Raw genomic sequence first — 25,653 nt, 5'->3', positions numbered from 1 at the left:
AGTTCTTTAGATTCTATATTTCCCCTACTATTCTTGCTCCCCCTGTCTATTTTCTACCTACTGTCTATGCTATTTTCTGTACCTTCTCCTCCCTTCTCCCTCTCCCCGTTGCTAACCCTCCATGTGACCTTCATTTCTATAGTTCCGCCAGTAAAATATTCTTAAAAGCCAAATTCGTTGTACCAGCTGTTTATAAGATTAGGTAGGTTAAATACCCTCATTTATTTCCTGTGAGAGATATGCATCTTTCATATGGAAAGAGTTGTTAGTATGAAAAATACAATTAATAAATAATAACAGAATAAACTCTTGTGTACTCACAACTGTAAACCTGCTTCTAATCCACCTTGTATGAGCAAATCATATATATAGTTTTGTTGTAAATATTATGTACCCTTTTAGTGATCTTCCTGATTGATGACTTTTGCAATGAAATTTTTATTGCTTTAATTTTACATGTTGGTAATTCTCAGTAGCCATATAAAATAGTTGGCTTCTGCATCTCTGCACACACATTCTTAAATTCTTATAATATCTGCATTTATGCTGAGATCTTTGGGAGACGTTCCCTCAAGAGCCTGGGAAGTACTTGGGAGTTTTTAGGAGATATGATTCAATAGTTGTGATACTAGACTATGTTTTTTTTTTAAGCCCTTTAGTAGGTTCTAATAGAATTGCTAATATTAGTACCATTAAAATTTTGTCTTACTACTTACTGCAATGAGTTTGAAAGTCTTGAATAATGTTGTCATGAGAGATCAACTTCCTAGAACCCATAATAGTCTCAGAATACATTAATATAATATTTATAAATCTATAATATTAATCTTCCTTTAAATCAATGTGATAACCTGGCATGTGGAAATGTAACAATATTTAGAATGCTAACCCTCTTTCTGATGAGCTCTACAATTGCCTACCAATATAATACTATACTACTTGTGTTTTGACTCATGTACTTTAAAAAAATACTTTGTTGATTTCTTTAGGGTCAACTAAGTCTTAAATTTCTTATATTCCTCCTCCTAGAGCTTCTCCCAGTCCCTTTTCATAGAGCATTGGGTATAAAAAAAGCCTTCTTTTTTAAAAAAGTATCTGTGGTTCCTTGTTTGTTGGGTAGTCATTTCTTCCCTTCTACAGTTTCCTAGCTGAAGCTTTAGATTTGTAGCTGTAATAATGATCTGAGTTGAGATTGTTGAAGGTTGTATATTTGTTCTCCTCCACGCATAGCCAGTGTTTTGACTTTCATGATCAATATTTGTTTGGATTTTACAGAAGTAATTGGACCTAATTTAATGTTAGAAACAAAGGAATAACCACTGTGCCAGCAGCACTGTGCTAGGAAAAACTGTGTTGTCTCTATTAGTTACTTGTTTTGGTGCTACACTTAAAAGTTGATCTAGCATTTATAAAAATGACTTGTGAGAAACTCTAGGTTGTCATATAAAGTAAGACTCCATAAATGTTCAGAAAAATGGTGTTTAATGAAAGTTGAACATGTTAAAGTGATTTTTTTTCCCCTCCTTCAAATGACTCAACCTCAGCTACTTTTAAAAAACCAAGGGGCTTAAAGCTCCTGTTGTCTCTTTAGATTAAGTACTGTTTCTGAATATCTAAGAATAAGATACTGTTTTGGATTTCAAACTCCCCTTCCATTGCTGTTGCATCCTGTTACGTGAGAATTGAGAGGAGATAACTGTTATTAAAGTTTTTATCTCAAACATTTATAATAAAGTAGAAATAGATTATCAGCAAAATAACATTGAATTTTTATTTTAAATACAAAACTTGTGGGTTTGTTATAGCTAGGTTTTCAAACTTATTGCATAGAAGAAATGGATCATTCATCTGATTACTTGAAATTAGACAGCTGTCTATTTGAAATAAATTTTATTTGTTCTGTAGCTGTTAAGAAATGTGGGGAAAAACTTGGGTGCAAAGTTTGATAAATAAGAAGTAAAAAATATTACTGAACTGTATGTTATAACTTTCTTAAATATGTTTCTGTGTCTTAATAATTATGGTGAGCATAATTAATGATCTTTAACAGATAATCTGTTGTATCTTGTATTTTTTTTGTGTCAGAACTAGAATTAAAATTTTTTTAAGTGTATTTTATTGATTATGCTATTGTAGTTGTCCCATTTATTTCTTCCCTTTATTCCCCTCCACCCTGCATACTCCCTCCCACCAGCATTCCCCACACCTTAGTTCATGTCCATGTGTCATACATATAAGTTCTTTGGCTTCTCCATTTCCTATACAATTCTTAACCCCTCCCTGTCTATTTTGTACCTACCAGTTATGCTTCTTATTCCCAGTAACTTTACCCCTATTTCTCCCCCCCCACACTGCTTGCTGATAATCCTCCCTCCATGTGATCTCCACTTCTGTGATTCTGTTCCTGTTCTAGTTGTTTGATTAGTTGGTTTTTGTTTTTGTTTTGAGTTCAGTTCTTGATGTTCTTCATAGTTGTGAGTTTGTTTTCATTTTATTGTTCATATTTTTGGTCATCATCTTTTTCTTAGGTAAGTCCCTTTAACATTTTGTATAATAAGGGCTTAATGTTGATGAACTTCTTTAACTTGACCTTACCTGGGAAGCACTTTATCTGCCCTTCCATTCTGAATGAAAGCTTTGCTGGATAGAGCAATCTTGGATGTAGGTCCTTGCCTTTCATGACTTAGAATCCTTCTTTCCAGCCTCTTCTTGCCTAGAAGGTTTCTTTCGAGAAATCAGTTTATAGTCTAATGTGAACTCCTTTGCAGGTAACTGTCTCCTTTTCTTTTGCTGCTTTTAAGATTCTTTCCTTATCTTTAGTTTAGGGCAATGTAATTATGATGTACCTTGGTGAGTACTTCATTGGGTCCAACTTCTTTGGGACTCTCTGAGCTTCCTGGACTTTCCTGAAGACTATTTCCTTTGCCAGATTAGGGAAGTTCTCCTTCATTATGTTTTCAAATAAGTTTTCAATTTCTTGGTCTTTATCTTCTCCTTCTAGCACCCCTATGATTTGGATATTGGAATGTTTAAAGTTGTCCCAGAAGTTGCTAAGCCTTTGCTCATTTTTTTTTGAATTCTCGTTTCTTAATTCTGTTCTGGTTGAATGTTTATTTCTTCCTTCTGGTCCAAATTGTTGATTTGAGTCCTGGTTTCCTTCCCGTCACTGTTTGATCCTTGTACATTTTCCTTTATTTCACTTTGCGTAGCCTTCACTTCTTTTTTATGACCATACTCAACCGTTTTGTGAGCATCCTGATTACTAGTGTTTTGAACTTTGCATCTGATAGGTTGGATATCTCTTCATTGCTTAGTTCTTTTTTTGTATTTTTGATCTGTTCTTTCATTTGGGCCATATTTCTTTGTCTCTGCATCTGTTATGTTCTAAGGGGCAGAGCCTTAGGTATTTGCCAGGGTAGGGCAATCCACCTCAATGTGATGTGGTGCTGTATGTGGGGGAGAGGTCTGAGGGAACAGTGCTGCTTGCTCAGCTCTTGGTGGCTTTCAGTCACTTCCCCAGCTACCCACAAGGAAATTGGGCCCTTCTGGTGCTGATTCCCGGCTGGGTGAGTGGGTTTGTGTATGTTCTACGACCATGTAGATCTCTCCAGGGAGCTCTCCTGTGAGGCTGGGAGTTTCTCCCACAGCCACACTCACAGGATTTTACAGACAGAGGTTTTGAGGCTATCTTTTCCCACACTGGAACCCTGGGTTGTGTGGTCCCTCTTGTTCCTCATTTGTTCCTCCTGGTTTATCCTCACTCAAATGTGGGACTACCTGGTCCTCTGGAGGCTGCTGCTTTGCCCTAGGTTCTCTTTGTCCTGGATGCCTGCCCCTGCCCCTCCTTGTCAGTCTGAATGAATGTTTCTTCTTTAACTCCTTGATTGTTAGACTTCCATATGGTTTGATTTTTCTGACAGTTCTGGTTATTTTTTGTTTTTAAATTTGTTGTTGTCTTCTTTTGATTGTGCAAGGAGGTAAAGTGTATCTACCTATGCCTCCATCTCTCTGGAAGTTTTGTCTTGTATTTTTAATGTCTTACATACAATACTACCAAGCTGTGGAATGAAATTGGAACCATTTCAAAATAGGACATTTCCTGTAGTGTATATAGTATATATCCTGATGAATCCTAAAATATATTTTGATATTTAGTTTTTATGGTGATAAAGGAAGATATATTTGCAGGGTTTTCTTTTCTTTTTTAAAAAAATTACTTTATTGTTGTTCAATTACAGTTGTCTGCATTTTCCCCCCACTACTGCGCCCAGGTTTTCTACTATTTATAATTCTAAACAAGAATTTGGGTTCATTACAATTTGGTACTCTTGGCTTTGCCTAGAATAAAAATATACTTCAACCCTTTCATATTTGTTAATTTAATATTTCATGTTTCGTGTAGTTTTGGAACTCAAGGTAGATCCTAAGTACTATTGCATAAATGGGAAACGGTTCATAAACTGGACATTTAAATTTTTCGTTTTTGTTAAGGAAAAGTAACTGTGTACAAGTAGTTATTCAGGTAGTAATTGATGCAGTTTGCTAGTATTTTCAACACATCCCTTCTTCTTATTACAGATCTCCACAGGATAAAAGAACACTTCTTGTGAATTGTCAGAGTAAGAGTCTTTCACAGTCTTTTGAAAATCTCCTTGATGAACCAGCATATGGTTTAATACAAGTATGTTTTTAAATCTATCCTCTCTTGTTCATTGGTAGATCTGTCTTCATTATTTTATATACCCCCTACCTCCCAACTTTCTCAGATTATACAGAATGAGGCACATGTCTCTCTGTGTGTAAAATTTATAAAATTATCCTCTCTAATTTTATAGAAACAATAGTATGTTTCTTATTGTTTGTTCGATTCAAAAGCTTCCTTGGTTCCTAGTTATTACTCTTAGGGCAATGTTTTCCTTTATACTGAAATTAGATATTAGTAGATTTTTTTTTTAATAATTTTTTTTAAAGATTTTATTTATTATTTTTTAGAGGGGAAGGAGAGAGGGAGAGAAACATCAGTGTAATGTATGGTTGCCTTTTGTGCGTCCCCTGCTGGTAGTTAGCCTGCAAGGAACCGGCCTGCAACCCAGGCATGTGCCCTGACTGGGAGTCGAACCTCGATTGTCTGGTTCGCAGGCCCGCGCTCAATCCACTGAGCTACGCCAGTCAGGGCTGGATATTAGTAGATTTTTATTATCATAGCTTTCGTTGATTAAGTGAAAGGTCACAGTGTAAGGCACTTGAATTCATTAAAGATAAACTTAGGCAAAATCTGGTTTGAATTTTTATTTTCCATTTAAGTAGAATCTAATTCCCCTTAAAGTATTTGAGTGCATTCTTGAATTTGACTAAAAATGTTCACTTAACACAGATTAAAATAAAACTTTATTTTTTATTCATATTTCTATATAAACTAACAGAATGGTGGTTTATTCATTCATTTATTCATCAAATGTTTGAGTGCTTACTGTTTCCCAGGTGCTCTCTTCTTGGTTCTGAGATGAGTAAGAGAAGGAAAAAAGCTGAGAGCTAAACACTGATTAAAATAAAAAGTGGAGAAATAGTTTTTCCTATTGTGCAAAATAATAATTTTAAAGATGAATATTAAAGAAGTAACTATTTTTGCTGAATATGAATAATCAAGCAGTTTGGGATTTAGAAGTAACTCTAGCAATAGAAAAGCCTTTTGCTGTTTTCCAGGACAGCACTGCCCAGAACAAATTATTCTTATTAGCACGGTTTACTAGTCATATACTTAAATTAAAATATCAGTTAATATTTAAATATTGTGAGCTTTTAAGCTTAGCTACCCGATGTTTTTGTTAGACTTGTATGGTGCTATACATTTCAAGAAATATATTTTTTTGTGAAGGCAGGACTGCTAGACAGAAGAAAGCTGTTGTGGGCCATTCACCAATGGCAAGTAAGCACTGCATATGTTTCTGATGTGCAGATTGAACGAAGCCTGCAAATCACTTGTTTATCTGCAACACAATCAGTAGCATTAATTTGGCATTTAATATACTGTTTTAACCAAATGAAAAGATTGGCTGAGAAATTTTAAATTTTCTCAGAAAAAAATAAAATTTTAAGATAATCTTAGAATACACTGTTTTTAGTTCTGATTATTCCCCTTTTGAAAAACTTTGCCTTTTTACCCAACATGAGGTATTTTTATTCTCTGTTTGAATTAATAATGCTAATGTTTTTTCTACTATATAGAAAATTAAAAAGGATCCTTATACTGCAACTATGGTAGGATTTTCCAAAGTTACAAACTACATTTTTGATAGTTTGAGAGGCAGCGACCCCTCTACGCATCAACGGCCACCTTCAGAAATGGCAGATTTCCTTAGTGACGCTATTCCAGGTTTAAAGATAAACCAACAAGAAGAACCAGGATTTGAAGTCATCACAAGAGTGAGTAGAGATTTATATTAATGTAAATCTTATATTTTAACAGAAGGAATGTTTTTAAATGTCTATGAATGTTATACAAATAGAATCTCAGTAGAAATGCAATTTTGGTTATATTTGCCTCTTTCCTTATAATTTTTTTGCTAACTAACAGCTAACAACTAACACTTGTCCTGCCACCAGATTGTTGGTTTGTTCTTTGATTACTCCATGTACTTTCTGTTCATTAATGTTGGATCACTTTTCTTTGATAACTTTTTTCTACTGTTAATAATTGTTTTATTATTGTTGTTGTTAATTCTTAATATGCCTAATTTAGAAATTGAACTTCATCATTGGCATGTAAGTAAAGGAAAACAGTACACGTAGGGTTCAGTACCATCCATGGTTTTAGGTATACACAGGGGGTCGTGGAACCTACCCCCCACAGATATGGGGGGAACTACTGTGTACTGAAAAGTATGCCAAAGAATTTAAGTGTTCAAAAAATTGTTAAAAACAAACTCAGATACTAGTAGTACTCTTCCAAGTAATTCTGGCTTTCATATTTAATATTTAACTTCTGCATATTATTCATTGGAGGTATAGTACACCGTATTTAAAAACAACTATTTACAAAGTTTTCTTTTGTAAAGTTTCCTTTGTAAAGTTGGTTTCCTAGTAATAGCCTCTAAGCTTGCGGGTTCACCTCAAACTGTTCTTAAAAGATCTCTTTGGTCTACAAAGTCTCCTGGAAATAAAGTTTCTTTGACTGATAAAAACAGAACTCTTCAGAGCTCTGATTACCTCTGGCGGCCGTTTGGTAAACTACTTTAGCCCTTCTTCTGCCTCTCTGGATATTCAATTTTGTCTGAAGACTGCAAGACCTCTTTAACTATCCCTAACTTTAAAGCTAAAGCCTGTTTTGATTTCTAGTTTGAGGGCCACTTAACACGTAAGAGCTGTCCACTACTGATAATTTCATCCAGTGAGGTCGTACTGCCCCAGCTTGATATTATACCCATCTTCTTCTGAACAAATCTGATCTAATTCTCTAGTCATTAACCTGAAATTATATGCTGTAATAAATTCTGCACCTCCACCCAGTGCCTGACCTTAATCCAGTGCACCACTTTTTATTTTTTAAAAAAATATTTTATTTATTTATCTTTAGAGGGGAAGGGAAGGAGAGAAGGAGAGAGATATCAATGTATGGCTGCCTCTCATGAGTCCCCTGCTGGGAACTGGCCTGCAACTCAGGCATGTGCCCTGACTGGGAATTGAACTGCGATCCTTTGTTTTGCAGGCCTACCCTCAATCCACTGAGCTATGCCAGCCAGGGCCAGTGCGCCACTTTTTAAAGTCTCAGTAAATCTTGTTAAGAGGTTTTGAATGAACATTCCACTCCATCCTCTGGAATTCCTAGTGCTTTCACAGCGTTCAGATCAGATCCTGAGAAGAAAGTATTTTTTGCCCCACAAGTAATAAGACCCTTCCTCTCTGTTCAGTTTTCCAATTCAATCACTCTTCCCAAAAGTTGTACCATCATAACAGCTGAGAAGTCATCCCTTTTACTTGGATTATTCAGAGTATGAAAAGCCCATGCCATTGTCTTGCTTCTGAAGGTTAGTGGATCCACCAGGAAACTTCTAAAGTTTTGTTTTTAATTCTTTCTCACGGAAGCCATGAGATGTATTATAAAGGGACAACAATCCTGTTGGATGTAGCAGTTTGTCCTTAGAGATATAGATATGTCTTTAAAAGGCTTCTTGCCATTTCCTGTTTGGATTCCATTTTTCTTTGCAAGATGGTTTCTGGTACTGGAATGATCTGATTACCTTTTGATAATGATGAACAGGTTGGTTGCTTCATTGAGTGCTAGCAGTGAGTAAATAGTGACCGTAGCATGTTATCCCTAGTTCTGTTCCTAATTTGTGTTTTCTTAGTAGACACCATAGGCAGCCAATCAGGACACTACTACTCCAAGGCTCTTATTCTTATGGGAATCTTTTCTTTTTCAGATAAGGTGGACTTTGGCCCTGAATTATGACAAATGTTTATGTATATGCTCAACAACACATTTAAATTTGCTGCAGTGCTAGGCTGCACATTGTTAGAACATTATAAATACCTAAATTGTAGTACTTAATTAAGGGGCTTATCTTGTAAATGGCATTTTAAAATTACCAACATCTGTTAATTGAATAAAAAACTGCAGAAAATATCCAGTGGAGCTAATGGGTCATGAATCAATTCTGAGAGCTACAAATTTTAGTTTGGAAGAAAAGCTAATTTTAGAATATGATTAATGGGATAACACTGTTTTTTAATAATATAACATACCATTTAGTTTGAAGGGTCCCTTATAGAATTTACATGTTAACTATTCTGCACTTATGTAATTGAAACATGAAGTAGCAAATGTTTTCCCATCTCTGAATATATAACCTCGTTATATATATATGTTTAGTAGGAGGGAAAAATGTATGGAATGCTAGCTGTTTTAGTTCATGAACTAAATATTGGGAAATAAGGGAAGTTATTAATAATGTTAGAACATTTCTGAGTAATTGTATTTTGGTTTAAATTTTTATATGCCTTGATTTCATTTCACTGGTTAAAAGTGTACTCCTTATTGCTTATCTTCTTATTTTAGATTGATTTGGGAGAACGACCTGTTGTTCAAAGGAGAGAGCCAGTATCAGTGGAAGAATGGACTAAGAATATTGATTCTGAAGGAAGAATTTTAAATGTAGATAATATGAAGCAGATGATATTTAGAGGGGTAAATACTTTAAAACGGACTGTATTTTAAACTGCTGGTATTCAAGTTTTCTTTTTCTTTTTGTGGGGAGGGTGAGGGGAACAAAGTCCTTTTTGAAAAATGTTGCCTTAAAATCCCTGTGGGACAGAGTGAGGTGCTTGTGATATCCCTGATGGCAGGTGGGGGAAGACCATAAGGAAAGATATTTTTCCTTACTTGATATTTTATGTGAAGGACACCGGCATGTACCTCAGTGGTAGTTTCCTTACCCAGTAATGATTGCGCTTTCAAAGACTTTAGTCCTACTGTCTGCTCTACATTTACTCTGTACTCTGCATTGTTTGAGCTGTATTCATCTTCCTTTTTATTTAAATGCAAGTTTTGTGAAGTTGAAGTATGGTATTCTTTTGCATGAGTGTGTTTAATATACATGTTTTCTTCAGGGACTGAGTCATGCATTGAGAAAGCAAGCATGGAAATTTCTTCTGGGTTACTTTCCTTGGGACAGTACCAAGGAGGAAAGAACTCAATTACAAAAACAAAAAACGTAAGTAATTGTCTTTATATGTTTATCTAAGAAATTCAAATAACTCACCGATACAAATTAACAAAGGGTGGGAAAATAATTTTTATCTTTTTAATTTAAGACCTATGAGCACCAGTGTGAGGGAGGCCACAGATCCTGTTTGGAGGTATCTTTGAAATTGCTAGGTAGACACGATGAGTAAAGTTTACCCTCCTGAGTTAAAAAATATTATGGACAAGAAGGTATCTTTGGAATTAAATGATGGCAGATGTGTCTAGGGATATTGAGGGGGTTTGATCCCTTTAGGAATCTTGTGAGAGACGAAAATGGAGATGGCAGCTAGTGGGCAACAGAACAATATTGGAATGGTGGTAATATGAGGAAATTGTATCATCGTGTTAGAAGCTTCTGAAGAGCATAAAGAATGGCTGTGTTCATCAGACAAACCAGCTGCTTCCACATGCCCCCTCTCCATAGCACCTGTTTTACTACAGTATAAAAATTGAGTCATATACATGTTCTTTTTTTAAAAAAAGATTTTATTTATTTATTTTTAGAGAGGGGGGAAGGGAGGGAGAAAGAAAGGGAGAAACATTGATGTGTATCGATTGGTTGCCTCTTGCATGCCCCCAACTGGGGACCTGGCCCACAACCCAGGCATGTGCCCTGACTAGGAAGTGAGGTGGCAGCCTTTCAGTTTGCAGGCCTGCACTCAATTCACTGAGCCACACTAGCCAGGGTATGCATTTTTATATTGGAGTTTTGTAATAGAAAAAATTTAGCACCATAGTTATTTCAAACCGGAAACGTTTGAAAGACCTCATTGCAGTTATGCTAGTGAATATGTAGAAAGATGGTAAAAAATATTTCAGTCCCTTTGTAAAAACATATTGCATATTTGAAAAATAACTAATAAGATTTGGATTTTAAAGTATATCTCATTCAGTCGTAGCTGGTAGCTCAGTTGTTTAGATCATCATCTGAATACCCTAAGGTTGTGGGTTTCATTCCTCATTAGGGCACATGCAAGAATGAACCAGTGAATGCATGAATAAGTGGAAAAATAATTCAGTATTTCTCTCTCTCTCTTCATTCCTCTTCCTAAAATCAGTAAATTAAAAACTTTAAAATGTTTATCTTGATTTATTTTTGAATTATTTTTTGAGATTATAAAAATGGTTCATGAGAAATATATTTGCTTATTTAGGTTATTTGAGTAATTTTACTTGTGCTCTTGTAACATGAACTGATCTTTTATTCTTTTTGGAAGAGTGTTTCTATTTTTAAACCATTTCTCAGATTTGAGAAGAAAAACTACAACTTTCCAGGCACACTTCTTGTTTTCAACTCATCAATCTAACTTTTGATTTAAAGGTCACTCCTAATCATTTTGTCCATATTCAAATTCTCAGGCAGTTCTTTCTTTTCAACCCTCTCACCAATCCTTCTAAGACATTTTCACTTTAACAAGTTTGCAGTAAACTCCTTGTCACATTTTAAAAAATAACATAAAGTGTAGATTTACAATTATTTAGAAACTTTCATGGTTAAAATATTTAATGACTGAAATAAGTTTATGTATGATATTAAAGATTAAGATAACTGTTTCCTTACAGTCATACCTAAATGAGTAGTTTAAACTAAGTTTATGACATGGGTAAGGTTTTATTTTTCTTTTGTTTTTATAACTTTAAACATTTTAGTATCATTTATAAAGTTAAATCTCAGTAGCATTGTAAATATGTTGATATATTTGTTTGTAGAAAAGCTCAATTAAATTTTTTAAATGTTCAAAGTAAAGTAAGCTGTTTTTGGTGTAAAATTGTTTTCTGTAGTGATGAATACTTCAGAATGAAACTACAGTGGAAATCTGTCAGCGAGGAACAAGAGAAGAGAAATTCGAGGTTAAGAGATTATAGAAGTCTTATTGGTAATTTTTTCTTAATTTTGGAAGTGTACAAGAGAGTTTTACATTGAAATTTTGATAAGATTTAAGAAATGAATATATGTGCTACAGAATTGGGCCTCAAAAGAGAACTCAGAATTTGAGGTTACATTAGAATATGTGCTTACTGTTCTTGGCCGTTACTCTTCAAATAGGTGTATGAATTCAGTCAGTTTATAAATAAGTACTAATACATCTCATTTTTAATTTAAAAATATAAATTAGTAAAAAGAATAACTTTATTTGCTTGCTGAATGAATTGCATTAAAATTTGGCTTTCTTATTTCAAAAACAGCTTGTTTATTATAGAAAAATTAAGGCCCTGGTATCTCTGTTGGTTAGATTGTCATCCTGATCCGCCAAGGTTGTGGGTTTAATCCCTGCTCAGGGCACATACGAGAATCAACTAATGATTGCATCAGTGAATGGAACAGCAAATCAGTGTTTCTCTTGCGCTCTCTCCTTTCTTCCCTATCTCTGAAGCCAATAAATAAAAAATTTAAAAAGGAACTATATATGAGCAAAAAGGAAATAAACATTAGTTTGTTTCTGTCATTCAGGAATAACTTTTTAAAAAAAATTCTCACCCAAGTACATTTTTTTTATGGCTTTTAGAGAAAGAGGAAGGGAGCAAGAAACACTGATGCAAGAGAGAAGCATTAATTGGTTGCCTTCCTTACCTGCCCGGACCAGTATCTAACTTGGAGCCTTTCCCTTATGGGATGCTACAGCCTACTGAGCCAAAGCAGCCAGGGCTGAAGATAACTGTTAGATGGATTTTGGTTTAAAACCCCCGAGACTGTCTCTAAATATGCATGTATTTCATTTTTTTAATTAAATAAGTGACTCCATATAGATAATAATTTTTTGTCAGTTTTTAATCAATTGAATAACTAGTCCTTAAAAAATAAATGCACGATAGAATTTTACATAAGAAAATTAGACTTATTTCCAAATAGTGAGTACTGGGTTGTCTGGCTCTTAGGGTAAAGGCTAGGTTGGTACACGTTATTGAAGGAAAGCATAGTTATTGCTGTACATGTCTTATCTGACAAGTTTCAGTTCATAATCTCCATTTTACAGATTAAAAAGCTAAAGCACTGAGAGCATAATGCCTTACCCAAGGTAACCTGGTTAATAAGGACAGTACCCAGTTTCAGTGCTCTTAACTGTCTTGTTACCTTGCCTGTAGGTAATTTTAGGATACTTTGGATTGTAGTGGAATTTATTTTTTTAATTCTTATATTTTATTTGGATTTGTTTATCTATAGCTTTATGAGTGAAGATAGAGGGATGTTTTTATACCCCCATGGTTAGCACCACTATCCTGTGGAAGAAAAAAAAAATCCCTAAAAGCCCAACATAATAGCTTGATTTGGTAGTTTTTGGACACAGAAAGACAAGTGTAGAGATCCTTTTAGCAATAGTACTTTTGATTGAAAAATAATTTTATCTTTCTGAAAATAAATTACACCAGAATAAACTATTCTTTGTCTTGCTCAGGAAAAGGTGGGGAATCTTCAGGCATAGCATTTTCTGAAGTTACCCACTGAAGCCCTCTGGTGTTTTCAGTTTCATTAGGAAAAATGATAACAGACTCCTTTAAAAACTTTTTTTAAATTTAATTGTTGTTCAAGTACAGTTTTCTGTCTTTTACTCCCATCCCAGCCCATCCCCCCTAGTGCCCCCCATCTCCCTCCCATTTCTGCCCCACCCCTTAGTTTTTGTCCATGTGTCTTTTATACTTATTCCTATGAATCCTTCCTCTTTTCCCCTGAAATTCCCTCCCTTCTCTCCTCTGGTCACTGTCAGCCTGTTCTCTATTTCAGTGTTTTTGGTTATATTTTGCTTGCTTGCTTGTTTTGTTGTTTAGGTTCCTGTTAAAGGTGAGATCATATGGTATTTGTCTTTCACCACCTGGCTTATTTCACTCAGCATAATGCTTTCCAGTTCCATCCATGATGTTGCAAAGGGTAGGAGCTCCTTCTTTCTTTCTGCTGCATAGAATTCCATTGTGTAAATGTACCGTAGTTTTTTGATCCATTTACTGATGGGCACCTAGGTTGTTTCCGACTCTTGGCTATTATAAATTGTGCTGCAATGAACATTGGTGTGCATAGGTTCTTTTGGATTGGTGTTTTGGGGTTCTTAGGATATACTCCTAACCGTGGAATTGCTGGGTCAAAAGGCAGGTCCATTTTTAGTTTTCTTAGAAAATTCCATACTGTTTTCCATAGTGGTTGTACAAGTCTGCAATCCCACCAACAGTGAACTAGGACCCCCTTTTCCCCACAACCTCTCCAACATTTGTAGTTTGTTGCTTTGTTTATGATGGCCATTCTTACCAGTGTGAAGTGGTATCTCATTGTGATTTTAATTTGCATCTCTCTGATAGCTAGTGATATCGAGCATCTTTTCATGTGTCTCTGGATCTTCTGTATGTCCTCCTTGGAGAAGTGTCTGTTGAAGTCCTTTGCCCATTTTTTAATTGGGTTGCTTGTCTTCTTTGAGTGGAGTCATGTAAGTTCTTTGTATATTGTGGAAATTAAACCTTTGTCTGAGGTATCATTGGCAAATATGTTTTCCCAAATACTTGGTTCTCTTTTTATCTTAATACTGTTTTCTTTAGCCATGCAGAAGCTTTTAATTTTGGTGAGATCCCATTTGTTTATTCTTTTCTTTATGTCCCTTGCTCTAGGGGACTTACCAGTAAAAATGTTGCTGCGTGAAATATCTGAGATTTTCCTGCCTATGTTCTCCTTTAGGGCTTAATGGTGTCATGACTTATATTTAAGTCTTTTAACCACCTTGAATTTATTTTAATGTATGGTGTAAGTTGATGCTTGAATTTCATTTTTTTTGAACATAGCTGTCCAGTTCTCCCAACACCATTTGTTGAAGAGGCTATTTTTACTCCATTTTATGTTACTGCCCCCTTTGTTGAGTATTAATTGACTGTAGAGACTCGGGTTTATTTCTGGGCTCTCTGTTCTATTCCATTGGTCTATGTGTCTGTTTTTAGCCAGTACCAGGCTGTTTTGATTACAGTGGCCTTGTAATACAGTTTGGTATCAGGTATTGTGTTCCCTCCTACTTTGCTCTTCTTTCTCAAAATTGCAGCTGCTCTTCAGGGTCGTTTATCGTTCCATATAAATTTTTGAAGTATTTGCTCTATGTCTGTGAAATATGCCATTGGTACTTTAATAGGTATTTATTTCATTGAATCTGTAAATTGCTTTGGGTAGTATGGACATTTTGATGATGTTAATTCTGCCAATCCATGAACACGGTATATGTTTCCATTTGTGTCTTCCTTGATTTCTTTCTTCAGTGTTGTGTAGTTTTCAGCATACAGGTCTTTTACCTCCTTGGTTATGTTTATTTCTAGGTATTTTATTTTTGTTTTTGCTATATTGAATGGGATTTGTTTTTGATTTCTGCTTCTGCTGTTTCATTATTGGTATTCAAAAGTGCCTTTGATTTCTTTCTTTTTTTTTTTTTTTTAAGATTTTATTTATTTATTTATTTATCTTTAGAGGGGAAGGAGAGAGGGAGAGAAACATCAATGTATGGTTGCCTTTTGTGTGTCCCCTGCTGGTAGTTAGCCTGCAAGGAACCAGCCTGCAACCCAGGCATGTGCCCTGACTGGGAATCGAACCGCGATCCTCTGGTTCGTGGTTCGCAGGCCTGTGCTCAATCCACTGAGCTACGCCAGCCAGGGCTGATTTCTGGATATTGACTTTCTATCCTGCTGTTTTGCCAAATTCATTTATTAGGTTGAGCAGTTTTTGGATGGAGTGTATAGGATTTTCCGTGTATACTATCATGTCATCTGCAAACAGTGACAGTTTTGTTTCCTCCTTTCCAATTTGGGTGCCTTTTATTTCCTTTTCTAGTCTGATCTCTGTGGCTAAAATGTCCAATACCAAATTGAATAGAAGTGGTGAAAGTGGACAACCTTGTCTTGTTCCTGATCTTAGTGGGAAAGATTTTAGTTTTTGCCCATTCAGTATGATGTTGGCTGTAGGTCTTTCATATATGGCCTTTATTATATTGAGGAATGCTCCCTCTTCCCACTTTGCTGGCTGTTTTTATCATAAACGGGTGCTGTACCTTGTCAAAAGCTTTTTCCGCATCTATTGATATGATCATGTGATTTTTGACTTTGCTTTTGTTTATGTGATGTATTACATTTACCGATTTGTGAATATTAAACCATCCTTGCATCCCTGGGATGAATCCCACTTGGTCATGGTGTATAATCTTTTTAATGTATTGTTGGATGCGATTTGCCAATATTTTGTTGAGGATTTTAGCGTCTATGTTCATCAGCGATATTGGCCTGAAGTTTTCTTTCTTTGTTGTGACTTTATCTGGTTTTGGGATTAGGATTATGCTGGCTTCATAAAAAGAGTTTGGGAGTTTTCCATCATTTTGGATTTTTTGTAATAGTCTGTGAAGGATAGGGGTTAGCTCTTCCTTAAATGCTTTGTAGAATTCTCCTGTGAAACCATCTGGTCCAGGGCTTTTGTGGGTCGGGAGTTTTTTGGTTACTGCTTCAATTTCATCTGATGTTATTGGTAGTTCAGGCTTTCTGCTTCTTCATTGAGTTTTGGAAGATTATGTTTTTCTAGAAATTTGTCCATTTCACCTAGGTTTTCAAATTTCTTGGCATAAGGTGGTTCTTCATAGTAATTTCTTATAATCCTTTGTGTTTCTGTGGTATCAGTTGTAATCTCTCCTCTTTCATTTCTGATTGTGTTTATTTGCGTCCTCTCTCTTTTTTTCTAGATGAGCCTACTTAAAGGCTTGTGTATTTTTTTCTATCTTTTCAGAAAACCAGCTCCTGGATTCATTGATCCTTAGAATTGTGCTTTTAGTCTCTATGTCATTTAATTCTGCTCTGATCTTGGTTATTTCCTTCCTTCTACTTGCTCTGGGCTGTCTTTGTTGTTGTTCCTTGAGTTCTTGTAGGCATTGGGTTAAGTTGTTTGTTTGAAATGTTTCTATTTTTTTTAGGTAGGTCTGTATTGCTATGAACTTCCCTCTCAGGACCGCCTTTGCTGTTTCTCATAAGTTTTGGGTTGTCATGAGTTCATTTTCATTTGTTTCCAGAAACTTTCTTATTTCTTCCCTAATTTCATTCTTTATCCATTTATTGTTTAATAGCATGCTATTCAATCTCTATGATTTTGAGTGTTTGCGGTTTTTTCCCTTAGGGTTGGTTTCTAGTTTCATTCCCTTGTGGTCAGAGAAGATGCTTGGTATTATTTCAGTTTTCTTGAATTTGTTGAGGCTTGTTTTGTGTTATATCATATAGTCTATTTTTGAAAATGTTCCAGGTGCATTTGAAAGGAATGTATATTTAGCTTCTTTGGGATGAAGGGCTATATATCTGTCAGTGAAGTCCATTTCATCTAGGGTGTGGTTCAGTGCCACAATATCTTTGTTGATATTTTGTTTGGAAGATCTGTCCACTTTTGACAGTGGGGTGTTAAAATTTCCTACTATAATTTTGTTGCTGTCAATATCTTTCTTGAAGTCCTCTAAGATTTTTTTTATGTACATTGGGTGCATATATATTTACAATGTTTATGTCTTCTTGGTGGATTCTTCCCTTGAGTATTATGAAGTGACCTTCTGGGTCTCTCTCTATGGCCTTTTTTTAAAGTCTGTTTTGCCTGATACGAGTATTGCTACTCCAGCTTTTTTTTTCTGTTTACTTGGAAATTTGTTTCCAGCTCTTCACTTTTAGTCCGTGATGGTCTTTTGTCCTGAGGTGGGTCTCTTGTAGGCAGCATATGTGTGGGTCATGCTTTCTTACCCATTCAGCTATTCTGTCTTTTTTTAAATTTTATTTTATTTATTTATCTTTAGAGAAGAAGGGAAGGAGAGGAGAGAAACATCAATGTATGGTTGCCTCCCATGTGTCCACTGCTGGTAACTGGCCTGCAACCCAGGCATGTGCCCTGACTGGAAATCGAAACGCGATTGTGTGGTTCGCAGGCCCATGCTGAATCCACTGAGCTACACCAGCCAGGGCTATTCTATGTCTTTTGATTGGAGCATTTAATCCATTAATGTTCAAGGTTATTATTGATAGGTACTTATTCTTTGCCATTTTTATACTTGTGTTCCTCTCTGTCTCTCTCTTTTCCTTCCTTTCCTTAGAGTAGTCCTTTTAGCATCACTTGCACAGCTGGTTTGGTGGAGGTGTATTCTTTTAGACTTCTTTTTTCTTGGAAGCTCTTTATTTGGCCTCTGTCTTGATTGAGAGCCTTGTTGGGTAAAGTAAAGTAGCCTTGGTTGCAGGCCTCTGGTTCTCATTACTTGGAATATTTTTTGCCATTCTCTTCTGGCTTGGAGCGTTTCCATTGAGAAGTCAGCAGCTAACCTTATTGGGGCTCCCTCGTATGTTCCTTCTTGTTTATTCCTCGCTGCCTTTAAGATTCTCTTCTTGTCTTGGAGTTTTTCCCATTTTAAATATGTTGTGTTTTGAAGTGGGCCTCTTTGGGTTCCTCTTGATTGGGACTCTGTGTTTTCTGGATTTGTGTGACTTTTTCTCTCATCAAATTGGGGAAGTTTTTCCATCATTACTTTTTCAAATAGGTTTTCTATCCCTTGCTCTTCTTCTTCTTCTGGTATCCCTATTATTCGGATATTATTGTGTTTCATATTGTCTTATATTTCTCTTAATCCCTCTTTATTCTTTCGGAGCCTCTTTTCCTTTTCTTGCTCTTCCTGGTTGTTTTTTTCTAGTTGTCTTCTAGCTTGCTGACCCGATCTTCTGCCTCATCGATCCTGCTTTTGATTCTTTCCACTGTGTTTTTCAGTTCCGAAATTGTATTCTTTATTTCCTCTTGGCTCTTGTTGGTGGTTTCTATTTCCTTTTTCATGTTGATATAGTTTGTAGTGAGTTCATTGTAGTTCCCCTGTAGTTCCTGGTAGCTCATTGTGAGCACTTTGAACTTCCTGATAACCAGTGCTTTGAATTGAATATTTGATAGCGGACTTGCCTGTTTCATCTAACATTCTTTCTGAGGTTTCCTTCTTTCCTTTCATTTGTCTTCCTGTTGTTTGTGAGACTCTTCTTGTTATCTTTAGCTTCTTAAATTTATTTGTTCTGGCTCCCTGGGTTAATGGTGTGAGCTTTCTGTGGTAGAATACCTGTGACGTTGAGTGGTGTGGTTTCCTTGATCTCCCAAGCTCACTGGTCTTGGGCTATCCTTTAAGTTGGCTCTGTGTTTGTCTTTGGGTTTTGTTTGGTTTTGGGTCTTTATTTTGTTGGTCCTTCCCACCAGCTGGTTAATTGATGGTCCCACTGTTCATCACCTGTTGTAATTTGTGGTGTTGGTGAGGGCAGGTTGTGTTGAAGCTAGTTCTTCTGTGTATATGAGGTTTTGAGGATTCTCTTTCGCTCTTGTTCAGTTGTTTGTACTGGGTAGTTTCTCCACTGTTTAGTTGTATTTCCACATAGGTCCTGGATTGAGGTTTGTATGGTTTCCACTCCCTCCTTCACCGTCTTCTGTTGTTATCTCTTGGTGGTTCCTTTGTTTTGGAATTTCTCTTCCAGTGGGTGTCCTGATGTTCACCGCTTCCACCTACTCTTTTTTTGTGGTCAGTTGGAGGGGAAGGCACAGTGGTTTATGACACCAGGAGAGTATTCTATGATATTTACAGTAGCAGCTGGTAGAGAACAGATAGAAAATCCTTTGCTATGTATAGTGTTAACCGTGATCTTCAACCCTACTAGCCACTTTTAGGAAAGGATGGAAAGAAGATAAGACTCTTGTTGGGGAGGGAAGGATTGTGAGTTGACTTTAAAAAGCAGTGAAGTTATGGGAGGTCAGATTCGGAGGTAAGATGAGAATAAAGGATAGTAAATAGGTGTAGTGTGTGAGAGAGTAGAGTTAACTACTACAGTAACAGAATTCAGGAAACTGTGAGGTGGGCTGAGATCCGGCAGGGGTGATGCGAAATATTTACAATTGTATGAAACAGCTATTATTTACAATAATATTAGAGCAACAATCATATGACATAATCTACATGATCTGGAGAACATCAATAGGGGGTATAGAACTTTGAGTAGTGTGTGTGAAGGATATTAAATTAGCAATACACTGTGGAAGAGAGAACAGGGGAAACCTGTCAAATGATACAATATAACGAGCCAAGCTTAGAAGATTATACAGAAAGGCGTACAAAAATACTATTAAAATAAAAGATGTAAGAATAATGAAAAAATAATACAAATATGCAGTAGCTTGTAGTTTCTTTGCAATAGCAAAGTAAAATTTGTCTCACTGTCTCAACTGTTGGGGTGCCCCCTCTTTGGGTTCAACCCTGGTCCTTACACAGTTCCAAGTTTTTTGTCTCATTTGTGGGTATTTAAAAAAAAACAACAAAAACACCTTCCGCTGGTTTCAAGCTGGCCAAACCGATTTTTCTGGTCTTGCTGTCTGCAGCAGGCTGAGGGGTGATTGGTGTAGTCTTTTGTGTACTTAGTCAGTCTTGGAAGCACTTTCCTAAGAATTAGTCTGGCACCTCTCCCCAGCCCCCCAGACAGGGGATACAGGTCTTCTTTAGAGGGCTCTTTTCCTGGGGGTCATCGCTGTGGGCTGGGGTGCTGGTGGGTGTGCCTGTTGGCCAGGCTTCCTTGGTCCCTGGGGCTTGGGCGCAAACCCCAACCAGCGCTATGGGGAAACGCAGGGACTTCTGTACAACCTCGGGATTGCTGCCTGACTGGGTGGGGAGTAAGCGGAGCGGCTCTGGCAGGAGAATCCCCCAAACAGGTTTACTTTTTGAGAAATTCCTCCCACTCAAGCCTGCTGCTCAGTATATCCCAATTCTCCAGCCAGACCAGTGATTATTCGGGTCAGTGCTCATCACTGTGGGGCTCTCAACTCTCCCCAGCTGGCGACCACAGACTCGGTGGGTGATCACAGCCCTTGTGTGTTTGCCTCTTTGTCCTTATTCCCCTCTCTGCAACTTCAAGCAACCAGGTCTCTCCCGGTGCTGCTCAAACTGTGCTTGGCCAGGGAGGGAGGGAGCAGTTGACCTGGCTCTCTCCCACGGACTCTGTGGCCGGCCCAAGGCTCCCGAAGAGTCTGTGGTAGACCCAGCACTGGGTGCTGGGCCCGGGGCTACAGCCGTGTCTTTGTGCTGTCCCTGGGACTTTATTGTCCTGTAATAGTCTCCTTACCTTCTGGTTTTTCAGTGTCCGCTACAATTTCTGGTTTCTTATTTTTATATATGCTGGGTCACTGTTGGCTGTTTGCTCTGTTCCTCCCTAGATACACAATTTTTATAAATAACTTATGTTTTGGGGGGTCCTCCCTCATATATGGTATGTTAGTGATAAGTGCTTAAGGGAAAAATTAAGCAGGGAAAATGGTTAGGAAATTTATGTGTTGTGTTGTTGTTTTCACTTGGGCGACCAGACAAGGCTTTTCTTGAAAAGGTGGTATTTGAGTAGAAACTCAAAAAGGGGGATTGGTGGGCTATGTAGATATCTAGGGGAAGGGCATTCCAAGTGGAAAGAAACATGTGTTACACTTATTTCTGTCTCAGGGTTTCTGTATATTGGAAGTACAGCAGAGATATGTGGCTGGAGTAAGTTGGGTCGAGTATGGAAACTGATGAGGTTAGAGAAGAAACAGACATGGGACAAGATCCTGTGTTGGAGGCTTGAGGAGAGAGAAGTTGTAAAATAGTTACATGAGTGTGCAGAGGGAATGGGTAAGAAGGGTTGGTGGTGAATGCAAGATGGGATTAGTTGGCATGGTTGTCTTTTTCTTCAGCTTTTTAGCTACATCAAGTTAGATGGAGAGTTGGGTTTAATAAGGGTTTTATTTTTTAACTTGAGTACTCATTTTTTTTCTAGAAATAGTTTCTAGAAATACATCTGTTGTAAAATAGTGTTTCTGTTCCCTTTTTGTTTTCTGTTTGGCAGAAATATAAAAGAGGAGAAAAGTAGATTGTGAGGGCACAAATTACTGTGTTTAAAACGCCTATTAAGTCAGATAATCTAGATTGGCATTATGACTGTGTAAATTGTGTTTGAATTAACAAAAAAACCTTTTATGTACTTTATTAACTGATATGAAACAAACATTTTGATATTTTTAAATGAAACTTTGCATTTATAGCATGGTTTTTCTGGTATTGCTTTTCCTTACTAGTTTGAAAGATATAGTCACAATTCTGTAAATATATACTTCCTTTTATTAACTCTAATGTAGTATATTTTAACAGAAAGCTAGACTATTGTTCTAATAAAATTTTTAAATGTTCTTACAGAACCTGAGCTTAAGTCATCTTCTGTGTTAGATTCTGCTCAGTTGAGTAATACCTTCCCGTCTTGCCACAAATGCTGAGAGTGTTTTCAAATTACTCAGTTTAAGGAGGAGTGGAAGTTGTTTATAACTTTTAAACAGAATTGGTTATAGAGTAAATTAATCATTTAAGTTTAAAAAAATTCTAATTTACTGAAGGATTTAATTTAGAGGAATACCTTTTTTTAATTTGTAAAGTCTTTCCAAGATACATGTAATAGGTATCAGGATTTATAAATTGAATTGTCTGTATAACTTGGGATAGACTTGTAGCGATATTGTCAAATCTCTTTTTAATGTCATGAAATTGTTTTCAGCAAAATGTGGGTTTTCATTTTTTCAAAATTAAAATGAATTGCTTATACTAATGTATAAACTGAATAATGTATATATAGAAAAAGAAAATAATTTGTACTGAAGATGATTATGGGATACAACAAAGAAATTGATAACACTTCTTGTAATGAATGAAGCAAATATGAATGAAACAAGTCTCTTTGATTATACTTGATTGTATAGTAGCTTTTTCATTACTGTTTTCAAATAATATTACCTAACTACAAGCATTCATGACTGGCACTTTTATTGCTAACTAATGTGAATTATTACTTAGTATTGCTTTTAATTAATGGGAAGTATTGCCAGTTATTCAGTTAAAAGATTTCTGTGTAGAGATAAAAACTGAAATATATTTAAAAATACACCCATGAGGATGTAGACTAATTTTTCAAAAGTGTTCCAAAATGCTACTTTATGGAATATATCTGAAATGGAATTTGATGAATTATTTTCATTAAGTCAAGGATTGGCTAGAGAGTAAAATTAATAGCAAGGAAAAAAATTCTGTACTTATAAGATGTGAGCTTTATAGAAATCTATTTTTGAAAGGTTTTCAAATATGTGATGATTTTTCTCCTCAGAAAAAGATGTTAACAGAACAGACCGAACAAATAAGTTTTATGAAGGCCAAGATAATCCAGGGTTGATTTTGCTTCATGACATTTTGATGACCTACTGTATGTATGACTTTGATTTAGGTAAGTTCTCTTCTAATACTCTAATTTTAAAAGATTTAACTTATATTTATTTTAGAATTTCAATTTATTAACCTGTTAGACGTACGTAATATAATAGCTCTGTGGCCTAGTTTTTATAGGAGCTTTTCTACAGGGCACTGGGGATTTATAAGGCTATGGTTCCCAGATTGTACACTGAGGGCACTGTGTTGTCATAGTAAAGTCGTGGGGACAACGTGGGCTGTTTTAAATTTTTGAGGGAAATATAGCAATATCTTTAGCTGTAACTCCTAGCTGAAACAGTTTAGGATTTCAACATTAGACCACCACATTCCTGCTGATGAAGTTATATCTTTGCAAAGCAGTATTTTTAGCTTTGCTTTGATAAGCAAGTACTGGTGAAAAATGGATGAGGAACAGAAATGAGGATGGTAGTATACAGTTGGACTTCAAGGTTTGAGAAGTAGTGTAGTGCCCAACAGGTGCTAAGTTCATACGACATAGAAACTTAAGTTATTTGGACCTAAATACTTAATTAGATCCAAATAGTTAATCCAGTAGTTAATTGTTTTTTTGAGTCTAGGGGTCCCTTGGAAAAATTTACTGAGACATTAAAGATTCTGTGAAGTGAGAATGTTTTGGAATCTTTGATAAGTGTTCTCCCTTTTTAAAGAAAATACTGATTTGGTATGTTAGTGCAGATGATTATATAGGGCATGTAGAACTTTATTTTCTTTTCTTGGTAAGTCAGTTCCCTACCAAGAATGGGTTGGAAAGACTGGGACTGGAGGTGAGAGTTGGGGATTGCATGGGAAAAAGATGTGAGGAATAGAAAACCTAAGGAATCAGTATTCTAAGGGGCAAGAGAACTTGAGCTATTTCTTTAAAGGGCCAACAAACTCCCTAAGCATAAATCTTTAAACAAGTATAAGCAATGGGAAATTTCTGAGTTACCTATCATGTGTGGGTGACTCTCAAGTAGAAGATAATATAAATAAATGTTTTCCAGATTACTTTACTACAGCTAGAGACATCTTGGGAGAAGGTAATTGGATATTCTGCCTATTAAACCCAAATGAACCTTGAATTATGAATACATTTTCTTCACCATTTTTATCTATGTGAGTTCCTCTTGGCTTTTTATATGTAAATTAGGGAAGATACAAACTCTGTTGTGGATCTTAAGGCATTAGCCCCTTTGGTGACAGAAGTTGCAAACCCCAGATTTCTCTTTAAAATTTGGCCAGGCCTATCATACCTACAGTGAGTCTCAGATTGGATCATTGAAAACATTGGTAGAGTGCTTTTCGGGTTATAGAGTGCTGCCATACTTGATTTGGATTTGGATTCTAATGGCAGCCTTTCAAAGAAGTGGAGAAATAGTGCCTACTTTATGAATAAGGTTACATTGATTCAGAGAGTAATTGAAGGTTGCTCAAAGTAGTAAATATTGGACTGAGGGGTGGAGACCCAGGTCTTTCTGGCTGGCAATCTTGCCAGTATACATTCAGCACCCCAGGTCTTTGCCATTTTGGTTTCTATTACACTGGAGGGAATAGAACAACCATCGTCCTAGGGAACAAGAGGTGTTGCCCCGAACTCTCAGGTTGTCATTTTGAGGTAGGAGTTCATTCATAGCCTCAGCAGGAGTTCCTGAATGCTCAGGTTTTTTCAGGGTATCGGTCCAGATCAGCTGACTGGACAAACTGCTGTTTTAATTTGTCTGTATTAACTCCACATTCTTTCTAGTCAAATACTTAAGTTATCTGAAACACAGTCAAGATTCCCATTAAGAACTTTGGCCTTGTAAGAAGCCAAGGTAGTTTGCATAAAGCAGTGGACCAAATTTCTTGCCTTTTACTCATAGCAAAGGACCTTGGGCTATAAGTTTACTCTTATAGGTGACTCTGCCACATTCAGTTGTTTACATTCCTAGCCCATAGATTAAGTAGATATAGGTATATTTATATTGAATATAATCTCATTACTAGTGAGGAAGGAGCCAAAAATCAAAAGCAGACAGAAGATAAAAATTACCAAAAGTGAAAGAAGGACTCAAGGAGGAGCAATTTTTAGTGAATTCAAAGACCCCACACGCAGATGTGTCTACGGGAGGTATCTTTTTTACAGTGTATGTTCATAATGATGGTCCTGAATAACCAATAAAAAGTGAAATTATACTTAAAATACTATGTATAAGAAGGCAGGGAGTGTCTAATGTAAAAACAATGATTTTAAACTGCTAAGGTTTTTTATAATTTGATACTTTAAGGGTTTAAGGTTCAGTTAACCTGGAAAAATGAGCTTCATGTAGATGAAAGTTCCTTATCAGTGTGAGCGTAAACCCTGGGATGGTAAGGAGGTCGTTTCTCACACTTGTTTCTCATACCTCTCCACTGAGACAAATTCACTGTGAAAATGTTTAGGGAACTACTTCAGAAGTTGTGGTAGTGCTGATTAAGATGTGCATCAGTCAGCCCTAGTGCAGGTTCTGAGTGTCGCTGAATGCTAATTTAAACAGCTTTAATCTTTCTTTAATTAAAAGGAATTTGTACATTAATTCCACCCCGGCAACTCATGACATACTCCAACGAACATCATGTATAAAATAAAATAGATTAAAAGCAACTAGAATACAAAGATTAATTGGACTACTTGCTTTAGCT

The 25,653-nt window shown here is 36.2% G+C and overlaps 1 protein-coding gene and 2 pseudogenes across 3 annotated transcripts in view; 2 read left to right on the top strand and 1 right to left on the bottom strand.

Moving 5' to 3' along the window:
• TBC1D15 (TBC1 domain family member 15) overlaps window positions 1–25,653 on the top strand; it is an 80,621-nt gene that overhangs the window by 43,307 nt on the left and 11,661 nt on the right. For 2 of the 3 annotated variants that reach the window (XM_037049435.1, XM_037049434.1), the window contains exons 6-12: window positions 4,579–4,681; window positions 5,876–5,926; window positions 6,226–6,423; window positions 9,056–9,184; window positions 9,607–9,710; window positions 11,525–11,619; window positions 22,892–23,008. In XM_037049435.1, the coding sequence (XP_036905330.1) occupies window positions 4,579–4,681; window positions 5,876–5,926; window positions 6,226–6,423; window positions 9,056–9,184; window positions 9,607–9,710; window positions 11,525–11,619; window positions 22,892–23,008 (797 nt within the window). The remainder of the gene's footprint in view (window positions 1–4,578; window positions 4,682–5,875; window positions 5,927–6,225; window positions 6,424–9,055; window positions 9,185–9,606; window positions 9,711–11,524; window positions 11,620–22,891; window positions 23,009–25,653) is intronic. The other variant, XM_037049437.1, reaches the window with a different exon arrangement.
• LOC118989340 (ethylmalonyl-CoA decarboxylase-like) lies at window positions 6,970–8,193 on the bottom strand (annotated as a pseudogene).
• On the top strand, window positions 9,725–10,209 carry LOC118989339 (small nuclear ribonucleoprotein G-like; annotated as a pseudogene).

Source organism: Sturnira hondurensis, unplaced genomic scaffold (assembly GCF_014824575.4).
Source record: "Sturnira hondurensis isolate 20B ecotype Veracruz unplaced genomic scaffold, ASM1482457v3 Scaffold0006496, whole genome shotgun sequence".
NCBI classification, from domain to species: domain Eukaryota; kingdom Metazoa; phylum Chordata; class Mammalia; order Chiroptera; family Phyllostomidae; genus Sturnira; species Sturnira hondurensis.
Note: the sequence above shows the minus strand (reverse complement) of the source record. Positions and strands in the feature narration are given on the sequence as shown.